Source organism: Phasianus colchicus, chromosome 33 (assembly GCF_987193195.1).
Source record: "Phasianus colchicus chromosome 33, bPhaCol1.hap1.1, whole genome shotgun sequence".
Classification (NCBI taxonomy): Eukaryota; Metazoa; Chordata; class Aves; order Galliformes; family Phasianidae; genus Phasianus; species Phasianus colchicus.
This window is the reverse complement of record NC_143468.1, coordinates 1,517,175-1,542,294: the sequence shown is the minus strand read 5'-3', so window position 1 is coordinate 1,542,294 and position 25,120 is coordinate 1,517,175. Positions and strand designations below refer to the sequence as shown.

The window sequence follows — 25,120 nt, the reverse complement described above, 5'->3', positions numbered from 1 at the left end:
TGGGGGGGGGTCGCAGATCCCCCTTTGAGGATTGGGGGGGGGGCACAGCGACCCCCATAGTGGGTTGGGGGGGGGGTCGCAAAGCCCCCATTCCGGGGGTCCCGCGGCGCTCAGCGCGGCAGCAGCTGCAGGGCCAGGCGGCCCGACGGCTCCAGCAGGGTGCCGGTAACCGGGCGGACCGGAACCGAACCGGGAGCCGGGCGGACATCGAAGCGCTGCAGGATCTGGGGGGGGGCAGAGGGGGGTGAGGGGACAGCGGGGGGGGGGGGGGACGGGGGTATTAGGGGGGGGACATCGAGTGGGGGGGCATTGGGGGGGGATTTGGGGACATTGGGGGGGAATATGGGGGGATATGGGGGCTTTGGGTGGGGGGATATTGGGGTGGGGGGGGCATTGGGGGGGGATTTGGGGACATTGGGGGGGGGGATATTGGGGTGGGGGGGGTATTGGGGTGGGGGATATGGGGACATTGGGGGGGATATGGGTGGGATATGGGGACTTTGGGTGGGGGGTGTGGGGACATTGAGGTGGGGGGACATTGGGGTGGGGGGGGACACATTGGGGTGTTGGATTTGGGGACTTTGGGTGGGGGGATATTGGGTGGGGGGGCATTAGGGGGGGGATTTGAGGATATTGGGGGGGGGTATGGGGGGGATATGGGGGCTTTGGGTGGGGCGAGATTGGGTTGGGCGGGGGGATTGGGAGGGGGGGCATTGGGGTGCGGGATATGGGGACTTTGGGGGGGGGGATTGGGGGGGGGATATGGGGACATTGGGGGGGGGATACTGGGGTGGGGGGGGCATTGGGGGGGGATTTGGGGATATTGGGGGGGGATATGGGGACTTTGGGTGGGGGGATATTGGGGTGGGGGGGCATTGGGGGGGATTTGGGGATATTGGGGGGGATATGGGGGGGATATGGGGACTTTGGGTGGGGGGTGTGGGGACATTGACGTGGGGGGACATTGGGTGGGGGGGGCATTGGGGGGGGATTTGGGGATATTGGGGGGGGATATGGGGACTTTGGGTGGGGGGATATTGGGGTGGGGGGGCATTGGGGGGGATTTGGGGATATTGGGGGGGATATGGGGGGGATATGGGGACTTTGGGTGGGGGGTGTGGGGACATTGACGTGGGGGGACATTGGGTGGGGGGGGCATTGGGGGGGGATTTGGGGATATTGGGGGGGGATATGGGGACTTTGGGATGGGGGGGGCACTGGGTGGGGGGGCACATTGGGGTGGGGGTATGGGGACTTTGGGTGGGGGGGTAGGGGGACATAGGGATGTGGGGATATGGGGACATTGGGGTGGGGGGGGCACTGGGTGGGGGGGACACATTGGGATAGGGGATATGGGGACTTTGGGTGGGGAGACATTGGGGTGGGGGGGGATTGGGTGGGGGGATATTGGGACATTGGGGAGGGATATGGGGACTTTGGGTGGGGGGACATTGGGGTGGGGGGGGTTTGGGGGCGGCATTGGGGTGCGGGATATGGGGACATTGGGATGGGAGGGGCACTGGGTGGGGGGGACACATTGGGGTGGGGGATATGGGGACATTGGGGTGGGGGGGGATTGGGTGGGGGGATATCGAGACATTGGGGGCAGATAAGGGGACTTTGGGATGGGAGAACATTGGGGTGGGGGGGACACATTGGGGTGGGGAATATGGGGACATTGGGGGGAGACACTGGGGGGGGACATTAAGGGGAGGATATGGGGACACTGGGGTGGGGGGTGTGGGGACATTGGGGTGGGGGGGCACATTGGGGTGGGGGATATGGGGACTTTGGGTGGGGGGCGTGGAGACATTGGGGTGGGGGGGTGTGGGGACACTGGAGTATGAGGACATTGGGGACATTGGGGTGCGGGATATGGGGGCTTTGGGATGGAGGACAATGGGGTGGGGGGAGGGGGGGATGGGGGGGTCAGAGGGACATGGGGACATTGGGGATGGGGGGGGTCACAGAGAGGTGGGGACATGGGGACACTGGGGAGCGAGGGAGTGAGGGGGAACATGAGGGGACATATTGGGGCACATGGGGTCACGTGGGGACATATGGGGACATATGGGGTCACATGGGGACAGATGAGGTCACATGGGGTCACATGGGGCATGTGGGGTCACGTGGGATCACATGGGAACACATGGGGTCATATGGGGTCACATGGGGTCACATGGGGTCATATGGGGACACATGGGAACAGATGGGGACACGTGGGGATACGTGGGGACATATGGGGTCACATGGGGACAGATGAGGTCACATGGGGTCACATGGGGTCATGTGGGGACATATGGGGACACATGGGGTCACATGGGGTCACATGGGGATATATGGGGTCACATGGGGTCATGTGGGGACACGTGGGGTCAAATGGGGACATGTGGGGACATATGGGGTTACATGGGGTCACATGGGGTCACACGGGGTCACACGGGGACACACGGGGACATACAGGGTCACATGGGGTCACATGGGGACACATGGGGACATATGGGGTCACATGGGATCACATGGGGACACATAGGGACACATGGGGACACACGGGGTCACACGGGGTCACACGGGGTCACACGGGGTCACGTGGGGTCACCCCGACCTGTGCCAGCGCCAGGTTGATCTGCAGCTCCGCCAGGCGCCGCCCCACGCAGCTGCGCTTCCCCACCCCGAAGGGCAGAGAGGCGAACGGGTGGGGGGGGGGCGGCGGGGGGTCCCGGGGGTCCTGGGGGTCCCGGGGGTCGCCGGGAGCCTCGGAGCGGCGCCGCAGCCACCGCTCGGGGCGGAACGCATCGGGGGCGGGGAACGAGCGGCCGTCGCGGGACGTGGAGTAATGGCAGAGCGTGATCAGCGTCTGCGGGGCGGGGGGGTGAGCGGGACCAGCGCGCTGCGAGCCCCCATTCAGTGCCCCCCATTCAGTGCCCCCCCATTCATTGCCCCCCATTCAGCGCCCCCCATTCAGTGCCCCCCATTCATTGCCCCCCATTCAGCGCCCCCCATTCAGTGCCCCCCATTCAGTGCCCCCCATTCAGTGCCCCCAATTCAGTGCCCCCAATTCAGTGCCCCCAAGCATTCACTGCCTTCCCATTCAGTGCCCCCCACCCGCAGTGCCCCCCCATTCAGTGCCCCCCCATTCAGTGCCCCCCTCCATTCAGTGCCCCCCATTCATTGCCCCCAACATTCACTGCCCCCCCATTCAGTGCCCCCCCATTCAGTGCCCCCTCCATTCATTGCACCCAATTCAGTGCCCCCAACATTCACTGCCACCCCTCCATTCATTGCCCCCCCTCCATTCATTGCCCCCCATTCAGTGCCCCCCCCATTCATTGCCCCCAACATTCACTGCCCCCCCATTCAGTGCCCCCCACCCGCAGTGCCCCCCCCATTCACTGCCCCCCCATTCACTGCCCCCCCATTCACTGCCCCCCCATTCATTCCCCCCCTCCATTCATTGCCCCCCCTCCATTCATTGCCCCCCATTCAGTGCCCCCCCATTCACTGCCCCCCCTCCATTCATTGCCCCCAACATTTACTGCCCCCCCATTCATTGCCCCCCATTCACTGCCCCCCCATTCATTGTCCCCTCCCCCATTCTTTGCCCCCCCCCACCTGCCGTGGCACCACGAATCCCCCCACCACGATGTCGCGGTTCGGCACCACGCGGGCGTTTCCAGGGATGATGGGGTACAGCCTGGGGGGGGCAGGGGGGGCAACACAGCGCCGTCACCACCACTGCGCCCACCCCACCCCCACCCCAACCCCAACCCCACCCCAATAGCATCCAATCCCAATCCCATCCCATTATTAATCCCAGCATAATCCCAATCCCGAACCCATTCCCACCCCCACCCCACTCCCACTCCCAATCCCATCCCACCCTCATCCCACCCCAATCCCCACCCCACACCCATTCCCACTCCCACCCCACCCTCATCCCATCCCAATTCACCTCAATCCCAATCCGTCCCAATCCCATCCCATTTTCACCCCATCCCGATCCCAATTCCAGTCCAACCCCAATCCAAACCCAGACCCAATCCCACCCCAATCCCACACCCACCCTACTCCCAATCCCATTCCATCCCAATCCCAATCCTATTTCACCCCAATCCATCCTGTCCCATCCCAATCTCAGCCCCACCCCCATCCCATCCCAATCTCAGCCCAATCCCAATTCCACTCCCACCCCACTCCCAATCCCACCCCAAACCCACCCTAATCCCATTCCATCCCATTCCCACCCTCATCCCATCCCAATTCACCTCAATCCCAATCCATCCCAATCCCATTCTCATCTCATCCCAATCCCAATTCCAATCCAATCCCAAACCCAATCCCATCCCAATCGCTCCCCAATTCCAATCCCAATCCTACCTCACCCCAATCCCATCCCAATCCCAATCCCACCCCATCCCAATCCCACCCCCACCTCCATCCCATCCCAATCCCATCCCAATCCCAATCCCACCCCAATCTCAATTCCACCCCCACCCCCATCCCAATCCCACCTCAATCTCAATCCCAATCCAATCCCACCCTCATCCCACCCCACCCCAATCCCAATCCCACCCCCATCCCAATCTCACCCCAATCCCAATCCCACCCCACCCCCATCCCAATCTCATCCCCACCCCCACCCCCATCCCATCCCAATAGCATCCAATCCCAATCCCACCCCAATCCAACCCCAATCCCAATCCCACCTCCATCCCATCCCAATCTCACCCCAATCTCATCTCCATCCCAATCCCAATCCCACCCCAATCTCAATCCCAATCCCACCCCCATCCCATCCCAATCTCAACCCAATCCAATCCCACCCCCACCCCACCCCTACCCCAATCCCAATCCCAATCCAGTCCCACCCTCACCCCAATCCCAATCCAATCCCACCCTCACCCCAATCCCAATCCAAATCCCACTCCAATCTCAATCCCAATCCCACCCCCACCCCACCCCAATCCCACCCCCACCCCACCCCAATCCCAATCCCAATCCCAATCCCAATCCCAATCCCAATCCCAATCCCAATCCAGTCCCACCCTCACCCCAATCCCAATCCAATCCCACCCCCACCCCACCCCTACCTCAATCCCAATCCCAATCCCAATCCCAATCCCAATCCCAATCCCACCCCCACCCCAATCCCACCAAAGCCCCCCCACCTGAGGGTCTCCTTCAGCACAGCTCTGCTCAGGGCGCCCCCCGTGGTGCAGCTCAGCTCCTGGCGCAGGGCGTCCTGCACCCCTGGGTGCCGCGCCAGCTCGTACAGACACCACGACAGGGCGCACGACGTCTGCGGGGCGGGGGGACGCTGCACCCCACCCATCACAGCCCCCACCCCATCACAGCCCCCACCCCACAACAAACCCCCACCCCATCACAGCCCCCCACCCCACTGCCATCCATTACCTCCCTCACCCCATTACCCGACCCCATTACCAGCCCCATTACCTCCCCAACCCCATTACTGCCCCCATTACCTGACCCCATTACCTCCCTCATCCCATTACCTGACCCCATTACCTTACCCCATTACCTGACCCCATTACCTCCCCCACCCCATTCCCTGACCCCATTACCTCCCTCATGCCATTACCTGCCCCCATTACCTGACCCCATTACCCGACCCCATTACCTGACCCCATTACCTCCCTCACCCCATTACTCGACCCCATTACCTCCCTCACCCCATTACTGCCCCCATTACCTGACCCCATTACCTCCCTCATCCCATTACCTGACCCCATTACCTTACCCCATTACCTGACCCCATTACCTCCCTCACCCCATTCCCTCACCCCATTACCTTCTTCACCCCATTACCTGACCCCATTACCCAACCCCATTGACTCCCTCACCCCATTATCTGACCCTATTACCCGACCCCACTACCCGACCCCATTACCTCCCTCACCCCATTCCCTCGCCCCATTACCTCCCCCACCCCATTCCCTTGCCCCATTACCTCCCCCCATTACCTCCCTCACCCCATTACCTGACCCCATTACCCGACCCCATTACTTGACTCCATTATCTCCCTCACCCCATTACCGCCCCCATTACCACCTCCATTACCCGACCCCATTACATCCCCCACCCCATTACCTCCCCCATCCCATTACCGCCCCCATTACCTCCCTCATCCCATTACCCGACCCCATTACCTCCCCCACCCCATTCCCACCCACATTACTTGACCCCATTACCTGCCCCCACTACCTCCCTCACCCCATTACCTCCCCCACCCCATTACCCGCCCCCAATTACCTCCCCCATCCCATTACCTCCCTCACCCCATTACTGCCCCCATTACCACCTCCATTACCCAACCCCATTACATCCCCCACCCCATTACCTCCCTCACCCCATTACCCGACCTCACTCTGACCCCATGACCTCCCTCACCCCATTACCTGCCCCCATTACCTCCCCCACCCATTACCCGACCCCATTACCTCCCTCACCCCATACTTCCCTCACCCCATTACCTCCCCTCACCACATTACTGTCCCCATTACCTCCCTCACCCCATTACCTGACCCCATTACCGCCCCCATTACCCGACCCCATTACCTCCCCCATCCCATTACCTGACCCCATTACCTCCCTCATCCCATTACCTCACCCCATTACTGGATCCCATTACCTCCCTCACCCCATTCCCTCGCCCCATTACCTCCATCACCCCATTTCCCCACCCCATTACCCGACCCCACTCTGACCCCATTCCCTCCCTCACCCCATTACCTGACCCCCTTACCACCTCCATTACCCGACCCCATTACATCCCCCACCCCATTACCTCCCCCATTACCTGACCCCATTACCTCCATCACCCCATTTCCCCACCCCATTACCCGACCCCACTCTGACCCCATTCCCTCCCCCACCCCATTACCACCCCCATTACCTGCCCCCATTACCTCCCTCACCCCATTACCTGACCCCATTACCGCCCCCAATACCCGACCCGATTACCTCCCTCATCCCATTACCTGACCCCATTACCTCCCTCACCCCATTCCCTCACCCCATTACCTTCCTCACCCCATTACCTGACCCCATTACCCAACCCCATTGACTCCCTCACCCCATTACCTGACCCTATTACCTGACCCCATTACCCGACCCCATTACCCGACCCCATTACCTCCCTCACCCCATTACTGCCCCCATTACCTCCCTCACCCCATTCCCTTGCCCCATTACCTCCCCCCATTACCTCCCTCACCCCATTACCTGACCCCATTACCCGACCCCATTACTTGACTCCATTATCTCCCTCACCCCATTACTGCCCCCATTACCACCTCCATTACCCGACCCCATTACATCCCCCACCCCATTACCTCCCCCACCCCATTACCGCCCCCATTATCTCCCCACCCCATTACCCGACCCCATTACCTCCCCCACCCCATTCCCACCCACATTACTTGACCCCATTACCTGCCCCCACTACCTCCCTCACCCCATTACCTCCCTCACCCCATTACCTCCCCCACCCCCATTACCCGCACCCAATTACCTCCCTCATCCCATTACCTCACCCCATTACTGGATCCCGTTACCTCCCTCACCCCATTACCTCCCCCCATTACCTCCCTCATCCCATTACCCGATCCCATTACCTCCCTCACCCCATTACCCGACCACATTACCTCCGTCACCCCATTTCCCCACCCCATTACCCGACCCCACTCTGACCCCATTCCCTCCCCCACCCCATTACCACCCCCATTACCTGCCCCCATTACCTCCCTCACCCCATTACCTGACCCCATTACCGCCCCCAATACCCGACCCGATTACCTCCCTCATCCCATTACCTGACCCCATTACCTCCCTCACCCCATTCCCTCACCCCATTACCTCCCTCACCCCATTACCTGACCCCATTACCCAACCCCATTGATTCCCTCACCCCATTACCCGACCCTATTACCTGACCCCATTACCCGACCCCATTACCCGACCCCATTACCTCCCTCACCCCATTACTGCCCCCATTACCTCTCTCACCCCATTCCCTTGCCCCATTACCTCCCTCACCCCATTACCTGACCCCATTACCCGACCCCATTACTTGACCCCATTACCTCCCCACCCCATTCCCCGACCCCATTCCCTCCCCCACCCCATTACTGCCCCCATTACCACCTCCATCCCCGACCCCATTCCCTCCCTCACCCCATTACCGCCCCCATTCCGTCCCCCACCCCATTACCGCCCCCCGCACCGTCTCCACGCCGGCCTGCAGCAGCTCGGTGACGCAGCCCTGCACGTCCCTGGCGCTGAGCCCCCGCTGCCGCAGCTGCTCCGCCACGCAGCCCGGAGCCGCCGGGGCGCCGCGGGGCCGCAGCTCCAGCTGAGCCTGGGCTGGGGACACAGGGACGGGGGGCGGCTGACCACAACGGACACCAAAGGTCTCTGGGTCCCCAAGGGTCCCCAAAGGGTCCCCAAAGGTCTCTGTGTCCCCAAAGGGTCCCCAAGGGTCTCCATGTCCCTAAAGGGTCCCCAAAGGGTCTCCGTGTCCCCAAAGGGTCCCCAAAGGGTCTCTGTGTCCCCAAAGGGTCCCCAAAGGGTCTCTGTGACCCAAAGTGTCCCCAAAGGGTCTCCGTGTCCCCAAAGGGTCCCCAAAGGGTCCCCAAGGGTCTCCATGTCCCAAAGGGTCTCCAAAGGGTCTCTATGTCCCCAAAGGGTCCCCAAAGGGTCCCCAAGGGTCTCCATGTCCCTAAAGGGTCCCCAAAGGGTCTCCGCGTCCCCAAAGGGTCCCCAAAGGCTCTCAGTGTCCCCAAAGGGTCCCCAAAGGTCTCTGTGTCCCTAAGGGTCCCCAAGGGGTCTCCGTGTCCCCAAAGGGTCCCCAAAGGGTCCCCAAAGATCTCTGTGACCCCAAAGGGTCCCCAAGGGTCTCCATGTCCCAAAGGGTCTCCAAAGGGTCTCCGTGTCCCCAAAGGGTCCCCACAGGGTCCCCAAAGGGTCTTTGTGACCCCAAAGGGTCCCCAAGGGTCTCCATGTCCCTAAAGGGTCCCCAAAGGGTCTCCGTGTCCCCAAAGGATCCCCAAAGGGTCTCTGTGTCCCCAAAGGGTCCCCAAAGGGTCTCTGTGACCCAAAGTGTCCCCAAAGGGTCTCCGTGTCCCCAAAGGGTCCCCAAAGGGTCCCAAAGGGTCTCCATGTCCCAAAGGGTCTCCAAAGGGTCCCCAAGGGTCTCCATGTCCCTAAAGGGTCCCCAAAGGGTCTCCGCGTCCCCAAAGGGTCCCCAAAGGTCTCTGTGACCCCAAAGGGTCCCCAAAGGTCTCTGTGTCCCTAAGGGTCCCCAAGGGGTCTCTGTGTCCCCAAAGGGTCTCCAAAGTGTCTCAGTGTCCCCAAAGGGTCCCCATGTGACCCCAAAGGTCTCCGTGTCCCTAAGGGTCCCCAAGGAGTCTCCATGTCCCCAAAGGGTCCCCAAAGGTCTCTGTGTCCCCAAAGGGTCCCCAAAGGGTCTTTGTGACCCAAAGTGTCCCCAAAGGGGCTCTGTGTCCCAAAGGGTCCCCAAAGGGTCTCCGCGTCCCCAAAGGGTCCCCAAAGGCTCTCAGTGTCCCCAAAGGGTCCCCAAAGGGTCTCTGTGACCCAAAGTGTCCCCAAAGGGTCTCCGTGTCCCCAAAGGGTCCCCAAAGGGTCCCCAAAGATCTCTGTGACCCCAAAGGGTCCCCAAGGGTCTCCATGTCCCAAAGGGTCTCCAAAGGGTCTCCGTGTCCCCAAAGGGTCCCCATAGGGTCCCCAAAGGGTCTTTGTGACCCCAAAGGGTCCCCAAGGGTCTCCATGTCCCTAAAGGGTCCCCAAAGGGTCTCCGTGTCCCCAAAGGATCCCCAAAGGGTCTCTGTGTCCCCAAAGGGTCCCCAAAGGGTCTCTGTGACCCAAAGTGTCCCCAAAGGGTCTCCGTGTCCCCAAAGGGTCCCCAAAGGGTCCCAAAGGGTCTCCATGTCCCAAAGGGTCTCCAAAGGGTCTCTATGTCCCCAAAGGGTCCCCAAAGGGTCCCCAAGGGTCTCCATGTCCCTAAAGGGTCCCCAAAGGGTCTCCGCGTCCCCAAAGGGTCCCCAAAGGTCTCTGTGACCCCAAAGGGTCCCCAAAGGTCTCTGTGTCCCTAAGGGTCCCCAAGGGGTCTCTGTGTCCCCAAAGGGTCTCCAAAGTGTCTCAGTGTCCCCAAAGGGTCCCCAAAGGGTCTCTGGGTCCCTAAGGGTCCCCATGTGACCCCAAAGGTCTCTGTGTCCCTAAGGGTCCCGAAGGGGTTTCCATGTCCCTAAAGGGTCCCCAAAGGGTCTCTGTGACCCCAAAGGGTCCCCAAAGTGTCCCCAAAGGGTCTCTCTGTCCCCAAAGACTCCCCACATGTCCCCAGATGGTCCCCAAGGGGTCTTCGTGTCCCCAAAGGGTCCCTATGCGTCCTCAAAAGGGACTCAGTGTGTCCCCAAAGGCTCTCAGTGTCCCCATGGGGTCTCTGTGTCCCTGGGGTTTTCTACTGCCGCAAGGACTCCCTGCTGTCCCCAAGATGTCCCTCTGTCCCTCTGATGTCCCTCTGTCCCCATGGTCTCCCAGCTGTCCCTATGGTGTCCCTCTGTCCCTATGGTCTCCTGTCCCCATGATGTCCCACTGTCCCCATGGTTTCCCTCTGTCCGCACGGCGTCCCCCTGTCCCTATGGTGTCCCTCTGTCCATACAATGTCCCTCTGTCCCCATGGTCTCCCTGCTGTCCCTCTCATGTCCCTCTGTCCCTATGATGTCCCTCTGTCCCTATGGTGTCCCTCTGTCCGCATGGTCTCCCCACTGTCCCCATGGTGTCCCACTGTCCCTCTGATGTCCCTCTGTCCCTACAATGTCCCTCTGTCCCCACGGTATCCCCACTGTCCCTATGATGCCCCTCTGTCCCCATGATGTCCCTCTGTCCCTGTGATGTCCCTCTGTCCCCACAATGACCCTCTGTCCCTATGGTCTCCTGTCCCCATGGCGTCCCTCTGTCCGCACGGCGTCCCTCCGTCCCCCCACCCCCCTTTCCCCCCCTCACCGAAGTCAAACATGTCATCCCAGGCGCGGCAGAAGCTCCTCCACGGCCCGGGGCAGAGGCGGCGCAGGGCGGGCGGCGTGGCCATGGCCAGCAGGGTGCCGGCCGACACCGCACGGGCACCGCGCAGGAACCGCGCCGGACCGCGGGGCAGCTCCGAGCGAAGGCAGCCCAGGCGGCGGCCGAACAGCACCGCGGCCATGCCTGGGGGGGGGGCAGGTCAGGGGAGGGGGTGGGGGGGCATTGAGGGATATGGGGACATTGGGGGGATGGGGGGACGTGGGGACATTGGGGTGAGATGGGGGCATTGGGGGATGTGGGGACATTGGGGGGATGGGGGGATATGGGGACATTGGGGGGATGGGGGGATATGGGGACATTGGGGGGATATGGGGGCATTGGGGGGATATGGGGACATTGGGGGGATGGGGGGACGTGGGGACATTGGGGGGAGATGGGGGCACTGGGGGGAGATGGGGACATTGGGGGATATGGGGGCATTGGGGGGAGATGGGGACATTGAGGGATATGGGGACATTGGGGGGATGGGGGATATGGGGACACTGGGGGGAGGTGGGGACATTGGGGAGATGGGGACACTGGGGGGAGATGGGGGCTTTGGGGGGAGATGGGGACATTGGGGGATATGGGGACATTGGGGGGAGATGGGGACATTGGGGGAGATGGGGACATTGGGGGATATGGGGACATTGGGGGGAGATGGGGGCATTGGGGGATGTGGGGACATTGGGAGGAGATGGGGGCACTGGGGAGATGGGGACATTGGGGGGAGATGGGGGCATTGGGGGGATATGGGGGGATATGGGGGAGATGGGGGGATATGGGGACATTGAGGGATATGGGGACATTGGGGGGATGTGGGGGCATTGGGGGGATATGGGGGCTATGGGGACATTGGGGGCTATGGGGACACTGGGGGATATGGGGACACTGGGGGGAGATGGGGGGAGATGGGGACATTGGGGGGAGATGGGGGATATGGGGGGAGATGGGGGGATATGGGGACATTGGGGGCTATGGGGACATTGGGGGCAATGGGGACATTGGGGGATATGGGGACAATGGGGGGATATGGGGACACTGGGGGGAGATGGGGACATTGGGGGGATATGGGGACATTGGGGGATATGGGGACACTGGGGGGAGATGGGGACATTGGGGGGAGATGGGGGCACTCGGGGGAGATGGGGGGATATGGGGACATTGAGGGATATGGGGACATTGAGGGGATGTGGGGACATTGGGGGAGGTGGGGGGATGTGGGGACATTGCGGGATATGGGGACACTGGGGGGAGATGGGGACATTGGGGGATATGGGGACATTGGGGGAGGTGGGGACATTGGGAGGATGGGGACATTGCGGGACATTGAGGGGATGGGGGATATGGGGACACTGGGGGGAGGTGGGGGGATGTGGGGACATTGGGGGATATGGGGACACTGGGGGGAGGTGGGGGGATGTGGGGACATTGGGGAGATGGGGGCATTGGGGGAGATGGGGACATTGGGGGATATGGGGACATTGGGGGGAGATGGGGACATTGGGGGGAGATGGGGACACTGGGGGGAGATGGGGACACTGGGGGATATGGGGACACTGGGGGATATGGGGACATTGGGGAGATGGGGACACTGGGGGGAGATGGGGACATTGGGGGATATGGGGACATTGGGGGGAGATGGGGACATTGGGGGATATGGGGACATTGGGGGATATGGGGACATTGGGGGGAGATGGGGGCGTTGGGAGGATGAGGGGATATGGGGATATTGGGGGGATGGGGACACTGGGGGGAGGTGGGGGGATGTGGGGACATTGGGGAGATGGGGACACTGGGGGATATGGGGACACTGGGGGGAGATGGGGACGTGGTGGGGATGTGGGGACACGGGGATGTGATGGGAACAGCGGGGATATGGGGCCGTGATGGGGATAAAGGGGATATGGGCCATGGGTTCTATAGGGCCATGGGTTCTATAGGGCCACGGGTTCCATAGGGCCACGGGTTCTATAGGGCCATGGGTTCAATAGGGCCATGGGTTCAACACAGCTATGGGTTCTATAGGGCCATGGCTTCCATAGGGCTGTGGGTTCAATACAGCTATAGGTTCCATTGGGCCATGGGTTCCATAGGGCCATGGGTTCCATAGGGCCGTGGGTTCAATAGGTCCATGGGTTCAATACAGCTATAGGTTCCATAGGGCTATAGGTTCAATAGGGCCGTGGGTTCAATAGGGCCGTGGGTTCAATACAGATATAGGTTCAATAGGGCCATGGGTTCCATAGGGCCATGGGTTCAACACAGCTATAGGTTCCATAGGGCTATAGGTTCAATAGGGCCATGGGTTCCATAGGGCCATGGGTTCAACACAGCTATAGGTTCCATAGGGCTATAGGTTCAATAGGGACATGGGTTCTATAGGGCCACGGGTTCCATAGGGCCATGGGTTCCATAGGGCCATGGGTTCAATACAGATATAGGTTCAATAGGGCCATGGGTTCAACACAGCTATGGGTTCCATAGGGCTATGGGTTCCATAGGGCTATAGGTTCAATAGGGCCATGGGTTCCATAGGGCTATAGGTTCAATACAGCTATAGGTTCCATAGGACTATAGGTTCCATAGGGCCATGGGTTCAATACAGATATGGGTTCAATACAGCTATGGGTTCCATAGGGCCATGGGTTCCATAGGGCCATGGGTTCCATAGGGCTATAGGTTCAATAGGGCCATGGGTTCAATACAGCTATGGGTTCCATAGGGCCATGGGTTCAATAGGGCCGTGGGTTCAATAGGGCTATAGGTTCCATAGGGCCATGGGTTCCATAGGGCTATAGGTTCAATACAGCTATAGGTTCCATAGGACTATAGGTTCCATAGGGCCATGGGTTCAATACAGCTATAGGTTCAATACAGCTATAGGTTCCATAGGGCCATGGGTCCAATACAGCTATAGGTTCCATAGGGCCATGGGTCCAATACAGCTATGGGTTCTATAGGGCCATGGGTTCAATACAGCTATGGGTTCAATACAGCTATGGGTTCCATAGGGCTATAGGTTCAATACAGCTATAGGTTCCATAGGGCTATAGGTCCAATACAGCTATAGGTCCAATACAGCTATGGGTTCTATAGGGCCATGGCTTCCATAGGGCCATGGGTCCAATACAGCTATGGGTTCCATAGGGCTATAGGTTCAATACAGCTATGGGTTCCATAGGGCTATAGGTTCAATACAGCTATAGGTTCAATACAGCTATGGGTTCCATAGGGCTATAGGTTCCATAGGGCTATAGGTTCAATACAGCTATAGGTTCAATATAGCTATAGGTTCCATAGGGCTATAGGTTCAATACAGCTATAGGTTCAATACAGCTATAGGTCCAACACAGCTATGGGTTCCATAGGGCCCCGCGTTCGGCCGCGCTGTGGCCGCGCACCTTCGAGGCCGAAGGCGCACAGCTCGGCGCCCAGGTCCGGCACGACGCGCTGCGGGTTCCGGTCCCGGAGGCGCTGCAGCCGCCGCCCCAAATCCTCCGCCACGCCGCTCAGCGCCGCCACGAACGGATCCGCCGCGCGGGGGCGCAGCAGCAGCTGGGACAGCAGGGAGCGCTGCCGCTGCCACTCCGGGCCTTCGCTGCGGGCGGCGGGCGTCAGCGCGGGGGGCGTGGGGGGTGGGGTGGGGGGTTATGGGGTGGGGGGGTATGGGGGGATATGGGGGAATATGGGGGAATATGGGGGAATATGGGGGAATATGGGGGTATGGGGTGTGGGGGGATATGGGGGTATGGGGGGAAATGGGGGAATATGGGGGAATATGGGGGAATATGGGGGTATGGGGTGTGGGGGGATATGGGGGAATGGGGGGATATGGGGGAATATGGGGGAATATGGGGGAATATGGGGGTATGGGGGGAAATGGGGGAATATGGGGGAATATGGGGGAATATGGGGGTATGGGGTGTGGGGGGATATGGGGTGTGGAGGATATGGGGGGTATGGGGTGTGGGGGGATATGGGGGGATATGGGGGTTATGGGGTGTGGGGGGATATGGGGGGGATATGGGGGAATATGGGGAAATATGGGGGTATGGGGGGAAATGGGGGAATATGGGGGAATATGGGGGAATATGGGGGTATGGGGTGTGGGGGGATATGGGGGGATATGGGGGTGTGGGATGTCGGGGGATATGGGGTGCGGGGGGATATGGGGGTATGGGGGGGATATGGGGGGATATGGGGGTATGGGGTATGGGGGGTTATGGGGTGTGGAGGATATGGGGGGTTATGGGGTGTGGGGGGATATAGGGGGCATGGGGGGATATGGGGGGGATATGGGGGTTATGGGGTGCGGGGGGATATGGGGGGGATATGGGGGAGACGGGGTGTGGAGGGATATGGGGGTTATGGGGTGTGGGGGGGATATGGGGGGTTATGGGGTATGGGGGGATATGGGGTGTGGAGGATATGGGGGGGTATGGGGTGTGGGGGGGATATGGGGGTATGGGGGGATATGGGGGAATATGGGGGTATGGGGTGTGGGGGCATATGGGGGGTTATGGGGTGTGGGGGGGATATGGGGGGATATTGGGGGATATGGGGGTATGGGGGAATATGGGGGGGATATGGGGGGTTATGGGGTATGGGGGGGATATAGGGGGCATGGGGGGATATGGGGGGATACGGGGATATGGGGGGATATGGGGGGATGGGGGGTTATGGGGGGGTATGGGGTGTGGGGGGATATGGGGGGTCATGGGGTGTGGGGGGGATATGGGAGGGATATTGGGGGATATGGGGGGGATATGGGGGGTTATGGGGTGGGGGGGGATATGGGGGGTATGGGGTGGGGAGGGGGATATGTGGATATGGGGGTATGGGGTGTGGGGGGGATATGGGGTGTGTGGGGTTATGGGGTGTGGAAGATATGGGGTGTGGAGGATATGGGGGCTTATGGGGTGTGGGGGGAAGATATGGGGGGGATATGGGGGGTTATGGGGTATGGGGGGATATGGGGATATGGGGTGTGGGAGGGATATGGGGGGATGGGGGGTTATGGGGGGATATGGGGTGTGGGGGGATATGGGGTTATGGGGTGTGGGGTTATGGGGGGGATATGGGGTGTGGGGGGGTTATGGGGGGTATGAGGGGGGATATGGGGGGGTATGGGGTGGATATGGGGAGTATTGGGGTTATGGGGGGTGTGGGGGGAATATGTGGGGTATGGGGGGTTATGGGGTATGAGGGGATATGGGGGGATATGGGGGTATGGGGGGGATATGGGGTGTGGGGGGGATATGGGGTGTGCGGGGGATATAGGGGGCATGGGGGGATATGGGGGTATGGGGGTGTGGGAGGTTATGGGGTATGGGGGGATATGGGGTGTGGGGGGATATAGGGAGTATGGGGGGATATGGGGGGATATGAGGGTTGGGGGGGATATGGGGGTTATGGGGTGTGGGGGATGTGGGGGGCATGGGGACATACAGGGGGCATGGGGGATGTGGGGGGGACACGGGGAGTGCGAGGGGATGTGGGATGGAGGGGATCTGGGGGGATCTGGGTGGGAGCGGATGTGTGGGGCTGGGAGGGGGGCCATGATTGGGGCCGGGGCTCCACAGATGGGGGCAGGGGGGGCCGCGTGCGGGGCGCAGCCGTTCCGGGAAGGGGTTCGCGTGTGACTCAGGGCTGATTCAGCGCCCCCCCCCCCGCGGCTGTGAGTAAGTGAGTAACCCCCGGGAGCGCCGCGCGTGGGATGGGGGGGGGGGGAGAACGTGGGAACGGCCCCGAAGCGGCACGCGATGCCCCCCCCCCCCCCCCCCCCCCACGTGCAGCCCCCAGCCCCACTGCCCGAACCCAGACCCCCCCCCGCCATCCCCAATCCCCTCCCCCACCCCCTGACCCCCCAGGCTCCCCCCACGACCCCCATTTCCAACCCCCCGACCCTCACCTCACCCCCAGACCCCCCCCACCCCCCTGACCCCCATTCCCAGCCCCAATTCCCACCCTTTGACTCCCAATTCCCCCCCCTTCCCACCCCACTCCCACTCTGCCCCCATTCCCACCCCCAATTCCCACCCCCAGAGCCCCATTCCCCCCCAATTCCCCCCCAATTCCCATCCCCTGACCCCCACTCCCAGCCCCAATTCCTGCCCTCTGACCCCCAATTCCCCCCCACTCCCCCCCCACTCCCACCCACCCAATTCCAACCCCCAGACCCCCACTCCCACCCCCAATTCCCACCCCAGACCCCCATTCCCACCCCACTCCCACCCCCCAATTCCCACCTCTGACCCCCAATTCCCCCCACTCCCCCCCATTCCCCCTCCCCACTCCCACCCCCCAATTCCCACCTCTGACCCCCCATTCCCACCCCATTCCCACCCCCCAATTACCCCCCATTCCCTTCCCCAGACCCCCACTCCCACCCCTAATTCCCACCCTCTGACCCCCAATTCCCCCCCATTCCCACCCCACTCCCCCTCCCCACTCCCACCCACCCAATTCCAACCCCCGACCCCCACTCCCACCCCCAATTCCCGCCCTCTGACCCCCAATTCCCCCCCATTCCCACCCCACTCCCCCTCCCCACTCCCACCCACCCAATTCCAACCCCAGACCCCCACTCCCACCCCCAATTCCCACCTCTGACCCCCAATTCCCACCCAATTCCCACCCCACTCCCACCCACCCAATTCCCACCTCTGACCCCCAATTCCCCCCCACTCCCACCCCCAATTCCCTCCCTCTGACCCCCAATTCCCACCCAATTCCCACCACACTCCCACCCACCCAATTCCCAACCCCTGACCCCAATTCCCCCCCAATTCCCACCCCCAGACCCCCACTCCCACCCCCAATTCCCACTCCAGACCCCCATTCCCACCCCACTCTCACCCACCCAATTCCAACCCCCAGACTCCCACTCCCAGCCCCAATTCCCACCCCTACGCCCCCATTCCCACCCCATTCCCACCCCCCAATTCCCACACAATTCCCTCCCCCTGACCCCCACTCCCACCCCCCAATTCCAAACCCCTGACCCCAATTCCCACTCCCCCCCCACTCCCAGATCCTGACCGCCACTCCCACTCCCCACCCCCACCCACCCAATTCCCACCCCCAGACCCCATTCCCCCTCCCCACTCCCACCCCGAATTCCCTCCCTCTGACCCCCAATTCCCCCCCACTCCCACCCACCCAATTCCAACCCCCGACCCCCACTCCCAACCCCAATTCCCACCTCTGACCCCCAATTCCCCCCCACTCCCACCCACCCAATTCCCAACCCTTGACCCCAATTCCCATCCCCACCCACCCAATTCCCCTCCGTTCCCCCTCCCCACTCCCACCTACCCAATTCCCACCCCCAGACCCCCACTCCCACCCCGAATTCCCACCCTCTGACCCCCAATTCCCCCCCACTCCCACCCACCCAATTCCCAACCCCTGACCCCAATTCCCACCCCTACCCCCCCATTCCCATCCCATTCCCACCTCCCAATTCCCCCCCATTCCCTCCCCCAGATCCCACTCCCACCCCCCAATTCCCACCCATCTGCTCCCCAATTCCCCCCCACTCCCACCCCAGACCCCCACTCCCACCCCCCAATTCCCTCCCTCTGACCCCCAATTCCCCCCTACTCCCACCCACCCAATTCCAACCCCCTGACCCCCACCCCCAATTCCCAACCCCAGACCCCCACTCCCACCCCTAATTCCCACCCTCTGACCCCCAATTCCCCCCCATTCCCACCCCACTCCCCCTCCCCACCCCCACCCACCCATTTCCCACCCCCCTCCTCCCCTCCCCCCCCACTCACGCGGTCAGCAGCCCCCTGCTGTGCCCCCTGAGCTCCCGATGCTCCTTCCAGGGTGACAGCAGGGACCTGATGGGCAGCGGCCCCTCCTGGCGCAGCACCTCCTGGATCAGCGCCGCCTCGGCCACGTAAACCGACAGCACCGGGCCGAACGGCACCCGCCACACCGGGCCGTAGCGCGCGCGGCCCTCCAGCTGCACCCAAAGGCACCCAGGGTGAGCCGGGGCACCCAGGGGCGCCCAATGGCACCCAGGGGCACCGGGCGTCACTCAACGGCGCCCCATGGCGCCCAGTGCGACCCCAGTGTGACCTGATGGCACCCAGAGGCACCCAGTGTGACCCAGTGGCACCTGGTGTCACTCAATGGCACCCAGTGGGACCCAGTAGCACCCAGTGGCACCCAGTAGCACCCAATGGCATCCAGGGGCACCTGGCATCACACAATGGCGCCCCATGGCGCCCAGTGCGACCCCGATGTGACCTGATGGCACCAAGCGGCACCTGGTGTCACTCAATGGCGCCCCATGGCGCCCAGTGCGACCCCATGGCACCCAGTAGCACCCAGTGGCACCTAGCGTCACACAATGGCGCCCCAGGGCACCCAGTATGACCCAATGGCACCCAGTGGCACCCAATAGCACCTGGTGTCACTCAACGGTGCCCCATGGCGCCCAGTGCGACCCCAATGTGACCTGATGGCACCCAGGGACACCCAGTGCGACCCCATGGCACCCAATAGCACCTGGTGTCACTCAACGGCGCCCCAGGGCACCCAGTGCGACCCAATGGCATCCAGTAGCACCCAATGGCACCTGGCATCACTCAACAGCGCCCCATGGCGCCCAGTGTGACCCCAGTGTGACCCGATGGCACCCAGTGGCACCCAGTGGCACCTGGTGTCACTCAGTGGCGCCCCATGGCACCCAGTGCGACCCAATGGCACCCAGTGGCACCCAATGGCACCTGGCGTCACACAATGGTGCCCCAGGGCACCCAGTGCAGCCCAATGGCACCCAGTGGCACCCAATGGCACCTGGTGTCACTCAACAGCGCCCCATGGCGCCCAGTGCGACCCCAATGTGACCTGATGGCACCCAGTGGCACCCAGTGTGACCTGGTGTCACTTAATGGCACCCAGTGCGACCCCATGGCACCTAGTAGCACCTGGTATCACTCAATGGCACCCCAGGGCACCCAGTAGCACCCAATGGCATCCAGTAGCACCCAATGGCACCTGGCGTCACTCAATGGCGCCCCATGCCACCCAGTGCGACCCCAATGTGACCCGATGGCACCCAGTGGCATCCAGTGCGACCCCATGGCACCCAATAGCACTTGGTGTCACTCAATGGCGCCCCAGGGCACCCAGTAGCACCCAAAGGCACCCAGTAGCACCCAATGGCATCCAGGGGCACCTGGCGTCACTCAACGGCGCCCCAGGGCACCCAGTGCGACCCCATGGCACCCAGTGGCACCCAATGGCACCTGGTGTCACTCAATGGCACCCCTGTGCACCCAGTAGCACCCAATGGCACCCCTCGGCACCCAGCATGACCCAATGGCACCCAATGGCACCCAGAATGGCCCGATGGCACCCAGTGGCACCTGGTGTCACTCAGTGGTGCCCCATGGAACCCAGTGTCCCGATGGCACCCAATGGCACCCGATGGCACCCAGTGCAACCCAATGGCACCCAGAAGTACCCAATAGCACCCAGTAGTACCCAGTAGCACCCAATGGCACCCAGTGGCACCCAGTGTGACCCAATGGCACCCAGTAGCACCCAGGGTGACCCAATGGCACCCAGTGGCACCTGGTGTCACTCAATGGCGCCCCAGGGCACCCAGTGGCACCCAATGGCATCCAGTAGCACCCAATGGCACCTGGTGTCACTCAATGGCGCCCCAGGGCACCCAGTAGCACCCAATGGCACCTGGTGTCACTCAACAGCGCCCCATGGCACCCAGTGCGACCCCAATGTGACCTGAGGGCACCCAGGGACACCCAGTGCGACCCCATGGCACCTAATAGCACCTGGTGTCACTCAACGGCACCCCAGGGCACCCAGTGCAACCCAATGGCACCCAGGGGCACCTGGCATCACTCAACGGCACCCCATGGCACCCAGTGCGACCCCAATGTGACCTGATGGCACCCAGTGGCACCTGGTGTCACACAATGGCGCCCCAGGGCACCCAGTGTGACCTGATGGCACCCAGTGGCACCCAATGGCACCTGGTGTCACTCAATGGTGCCCCATGGCACCCAGTGCAACCCAATGGCACCCAATGTAACCTGATGATACCCAGGGGCACCTGGTGTCACTCAATGGCACCCCATGGCACCCAGTGCGACCCCATGGCACCCAGTGGCACCCAGTGGCACCTGGTGTCACTCAGTGGCGCCCCAGGGCATCCAGTGTGACCCAATGGCACCCAGTGGCACCCAATGGCACCTGCTGTCACTCAATGGCGCCCCATGGCACCCAGTGCGACCCCAATGTGACCTGATGGCACCCAGGGACACCCAGTGCGACCCCATGGCACCCAATAGCACCTGGTGCCACTGAATGGCACCCAGTGGCACCCAGTAGCACCCAAAAGCACCCAGTGGCACCTGGTGTCACTCCATGGCACCCCATGGCATCCAGTAGCACCCAATGGCACCCAGTGCGACCCAAAGGCACCCAGGGTGAGCTGAGGGCACCCAGTGGCACCTGGCGTCACTCAGTGGCACTCAGTGCGACCCAATGGCACCCAGTGGCACCGAGGGTGGCCCGATGGCACCCAGTGGCACCTGGTGTCACTCAATGGTACCCCATGGCACCCAGTGCAACCCAATGGCACCCAATGGCACCAAGGGTGACCTGATGGCACCCAGTGGCACCCAGTGACACCCAGTGGCACTCGATGGCACCCAATGGCACCCAGTGTGACCCAGTGGCACCCAGGGTGACCCGATGGCACCCAGTGGCACTGAGTGTCACTCAGTGGCACACCAATGGCACCCAGTGGCACCCAATGGCACTCAGGGTGACCCGATGGCACCTGGTGTCACTCAATGGCGCCCCATGGCACCCAGAGCAACTCAATGGCACCCAGTAGCACCCAATGGCACCCGATGGCATCCAGTGGCACCCAGTAGCACCCAATGGCACCCAGTGTGACCTGATGGCACCCAATGTCACCCAGTGTAACCCAGTGACGCGCAAAGGCACCCAGTGCCATCTAGTGTGACCCTATGGCACCCAATGTGACCCGATGGCACCCAGTGGCACTACATGGCACCCAGTTGACCCAATGGCACCCAATTGCACCCAGTGGCACCACATGGTGCTTAATGACACCCAATGGCACCTGATGTCACCTAGTGTCACCCAATGGCACCTAGTGGCACCCAGTGGCACGCCCTGGCATGCAGTGGCACCCAATGGCACTCAATGGCACCCAGTGGCACCCCGTGTCACCCAGTAGCACCCCATGGCACTTCATGGCACCCAGTGGCACCCAATGTCACCCGGTGTCACCCCATGGTGCTCCCCAAGGACCCACAGGGTGTCCAAGGTCATGGTGTCACCCAGTGTCACCTGCTGTCACCCACTCACGGTGCTCCCCAAGGACCCATATGGTGACCAAAGTTGCCATGTCACCCAGTGTCACCCAATGTCACCCAACGTCACCCAGTGTCACCTCCCAGGCGCACCCCCAGCCCCATGTGGTTCCTGCTGTCCCGGTGTCCCTTGATGCCACCCGATGTCACCCAATGTCACCCAATGTCACCCCACCAATGGAGACCCCCAGTGCCCCCCCCCCAGACCCGTGCTGGTGGCACTGGGGGCTCCCTGTGACCCCCCCCCCCAGGTGCCATTGTCCCCTTGTGTCGCCCCCCCCCCCCCCAGTCCCAGAGTCCCCTGTCACCCCCCTGCCCCCCCCCAGGTCCCCGTGTTCCACCTGAGCTGCAGCCCCCCCCCAAATTCCAAGCCCCCCCCCCCCCGTGTCCCCCCCGTATCACAAAGTTCAGCTCCTTTTGCCCCCCCCGCCCCAAATCCGAGCGACCCCCACCCCAAAAACAATGGGACCACGACCCCCCCACCCCTGGGCGTCCACCTGCCCCCCCCCATATCAGCCCCCCCCCCCCCCCGTTCCCCTCCCCGATCTCAAACCCCAGCAATCCGGGACCCCCCCCCCAAACCCCATATTACCCCCCCTGCGCCCTTCAAGATGGGGAGGGGTCCTCCTGCCCCCCCCCCCCGACCCCCCCCATTTCACACCCCACCGATCCGGGTCCCCCGTGCCCCCCCCCCGAAGTCCATCCTGCCCCCACACTGTGGGGTCGGGGTCCCCCTGCCCCCCCCCCGCCCCCCCATATCATACAGCTCAGGTCCCTCCGTCCCCCCCAGCCCCAAAACCTGAGTGACCCCCCCCATGTCTCCAACCCCCCCCAGTTTAAGAACAGTGGGACCCCCAGGATCCATCCGACCCCCCCCCACCAAACCACCAAACCCCCTAAAGGTGACACCGTGCCCCCCCCCAAATTCCAATATTCCCCCCCCTTCCCCCCCCCATATCACAAAGTTCAGCTCCCTCTGCCCCCCCCCGCCCCAAATCCGAGCGACCCCCACCCCAAAAACAATGGGACCACGACCCCCCCCCCCCCCCAAACCCCAGAACGGCGCCACCTGGGACCCCTGTGCCCCCCCCGCTCCCCCCCCCAATGAAAGGTGACACGGTGCCCCCCCCATGACCCCCCCCAGTCCTACGCCCCGCCCCCCAGTGCCCCCAAACTCCAGAACGGTGCCAACTGGGACCCCCTGTGCCCCCCCCCAGTGAGAGGTGACACCGTACCCCCCCATGCCCCCCCCATATCTCCCCCCTATGACCCCCCCCCAGCCCTACACCCCCCCCCAGTGCCCCGAAACTCCAGAACGGTGCCACCGGGGGGGGGTCGACCCTCTGTGCCCCCCCCACGAGTGAACGGTGCCCCCCCACACCAGATCAGTGCCACCGATCCGTGCCCCCCCCCAAAACCCCCCGCCCCAATCGCAGAGGCAGCACATTGCCCCCCCCCCTCACCACGCCCCCCCCCCCCGAATTACCTGCAGTTCGTGCAATCTCCGCAGCCCCCCCCGGCACAGCAGTTCGTAAAGGAAGGCGGCGGGGTGGGGGCCCGGCATCTCCTCCATGGGGCGGGGGGCGCGGGGGGGGGCGGCTGCGGGGGGGGTGGGGGGCCGGGGGGGGCGAAGGGCGAAGCGGAGGGGCAGCGGCATAGCGGGGATATGGGGGGGGGGCAGAGGAGGAGCGGGGAGAAAAGGGGGGGGGGTGGGATCACACGGGGGGGTCCTGAGGACGGGGGGGGGGGCACAGAGGGGAGATGCGGACGGAGGGGGGTTTGGGGACACGGGGGGGTCGTGAAGACAAGGGGGGGGGGCACAGAGGGGAGATGCGGACGGAGGGGGGGTTTGGGGACACGGGGGGGTCGTGAGGACAGAGGGGCTCTGGGGACACGGGGGGGTCGTGAGGTCGGGGGGGGTCCTGAGGACACAGCACGTGGGGGGGGGGGAACGCGAGGACACGGCGGGGGGGGGGGGGGGGCACAGCGCCGGCTCTGAGCGCTGCCATCGCCGCGGGGGTTTTTATAGCGGCAGCCGCACGTGGACGGCAGCGGAACCGCCCCCCCCCCGCTCCCCCCCCGTGGGTGGAAACCGCCCCGGGGAGCGGACACGGGTGGGAGCCGCGTGGGCACGGCGCGGGGGGGGGGGGAGCGCATAGGGAAATGGAGGGGGGGGAGGGGCACTCGTAAGGGGGGGGGGCAGCACCACCACAGGAGACCCCCCCCCTCCTCACCACAACCCCCCCACTCGTGAACACCCCCACTTTAGAAAAGCCCCCCCCCACCAAGAAGCCCCACTCGTGAACACCCCCACGGGTGCCCCCCCCAGATATGAACCCCCCCACAGGATAAACGCCCCCCCCATACCCCCCACCCGGAACTCGGTGGCCCCCCCCATAGGTTTGAACCCCCCACTCGTGAACACCCCCCCTTTAGAACAGCCCCCCCTCCCCCCTCCAAACCGGACCCCCCCCGCACGGCTGAGGTCCCCCCACTCGTGAGGCCCCCCCGCAGGATTACACCCCCACCCCACGGAACACCCCACGCGTGGCCCCCCCCAGGTAAGAACCCCCCCCATGCCCCCCACCCGGAACTCGGTGGCCCCCCCTAGGTAAGAACCCCCCACT

General features: G+C 63.0%; 1 protein-coding gene across 1 annotated transcript; it reads right to left on the bottom strand.

The window, feature by feature from the left end:
- Nucleotides 1–32: 32 nt before the first annotated feature.
- On the bottom strand, nucleotides 33–24,084 carry CYP27B1 (cytochrome P450 family 27 subfamily B member 1). The gene is made up of 9 exons (XM_090128498.1): nucleotides 23,980–24,084; nucleotides 18,888–19,078; nucleotides 14,505–14,701; nucleotides 11,044–11,244; nucleotides 8,246–8,385; nucleotides 5,169–5,299; nucleotides 3,613–3,694; nucleotides 2,606–2,857; nucleotides 33–224 (listed from the first exon to the last, which is right to left on the bottom strand). The coding sequence occupies exons 1-9, from the start codon at nucleotides 24,064–24,066 to the stop codon at nucleotides 111–113; spliced, it is 1,395 nt and encodes a 464-aa protein (XP_089984624.1). The 5' UTR covers nucleotides 24,067–24,084; the 3' UTR covers nucleotides 33–110.
- Nucleotides 24,085–25,120: the final 1,036 nt, after the last annotated feature.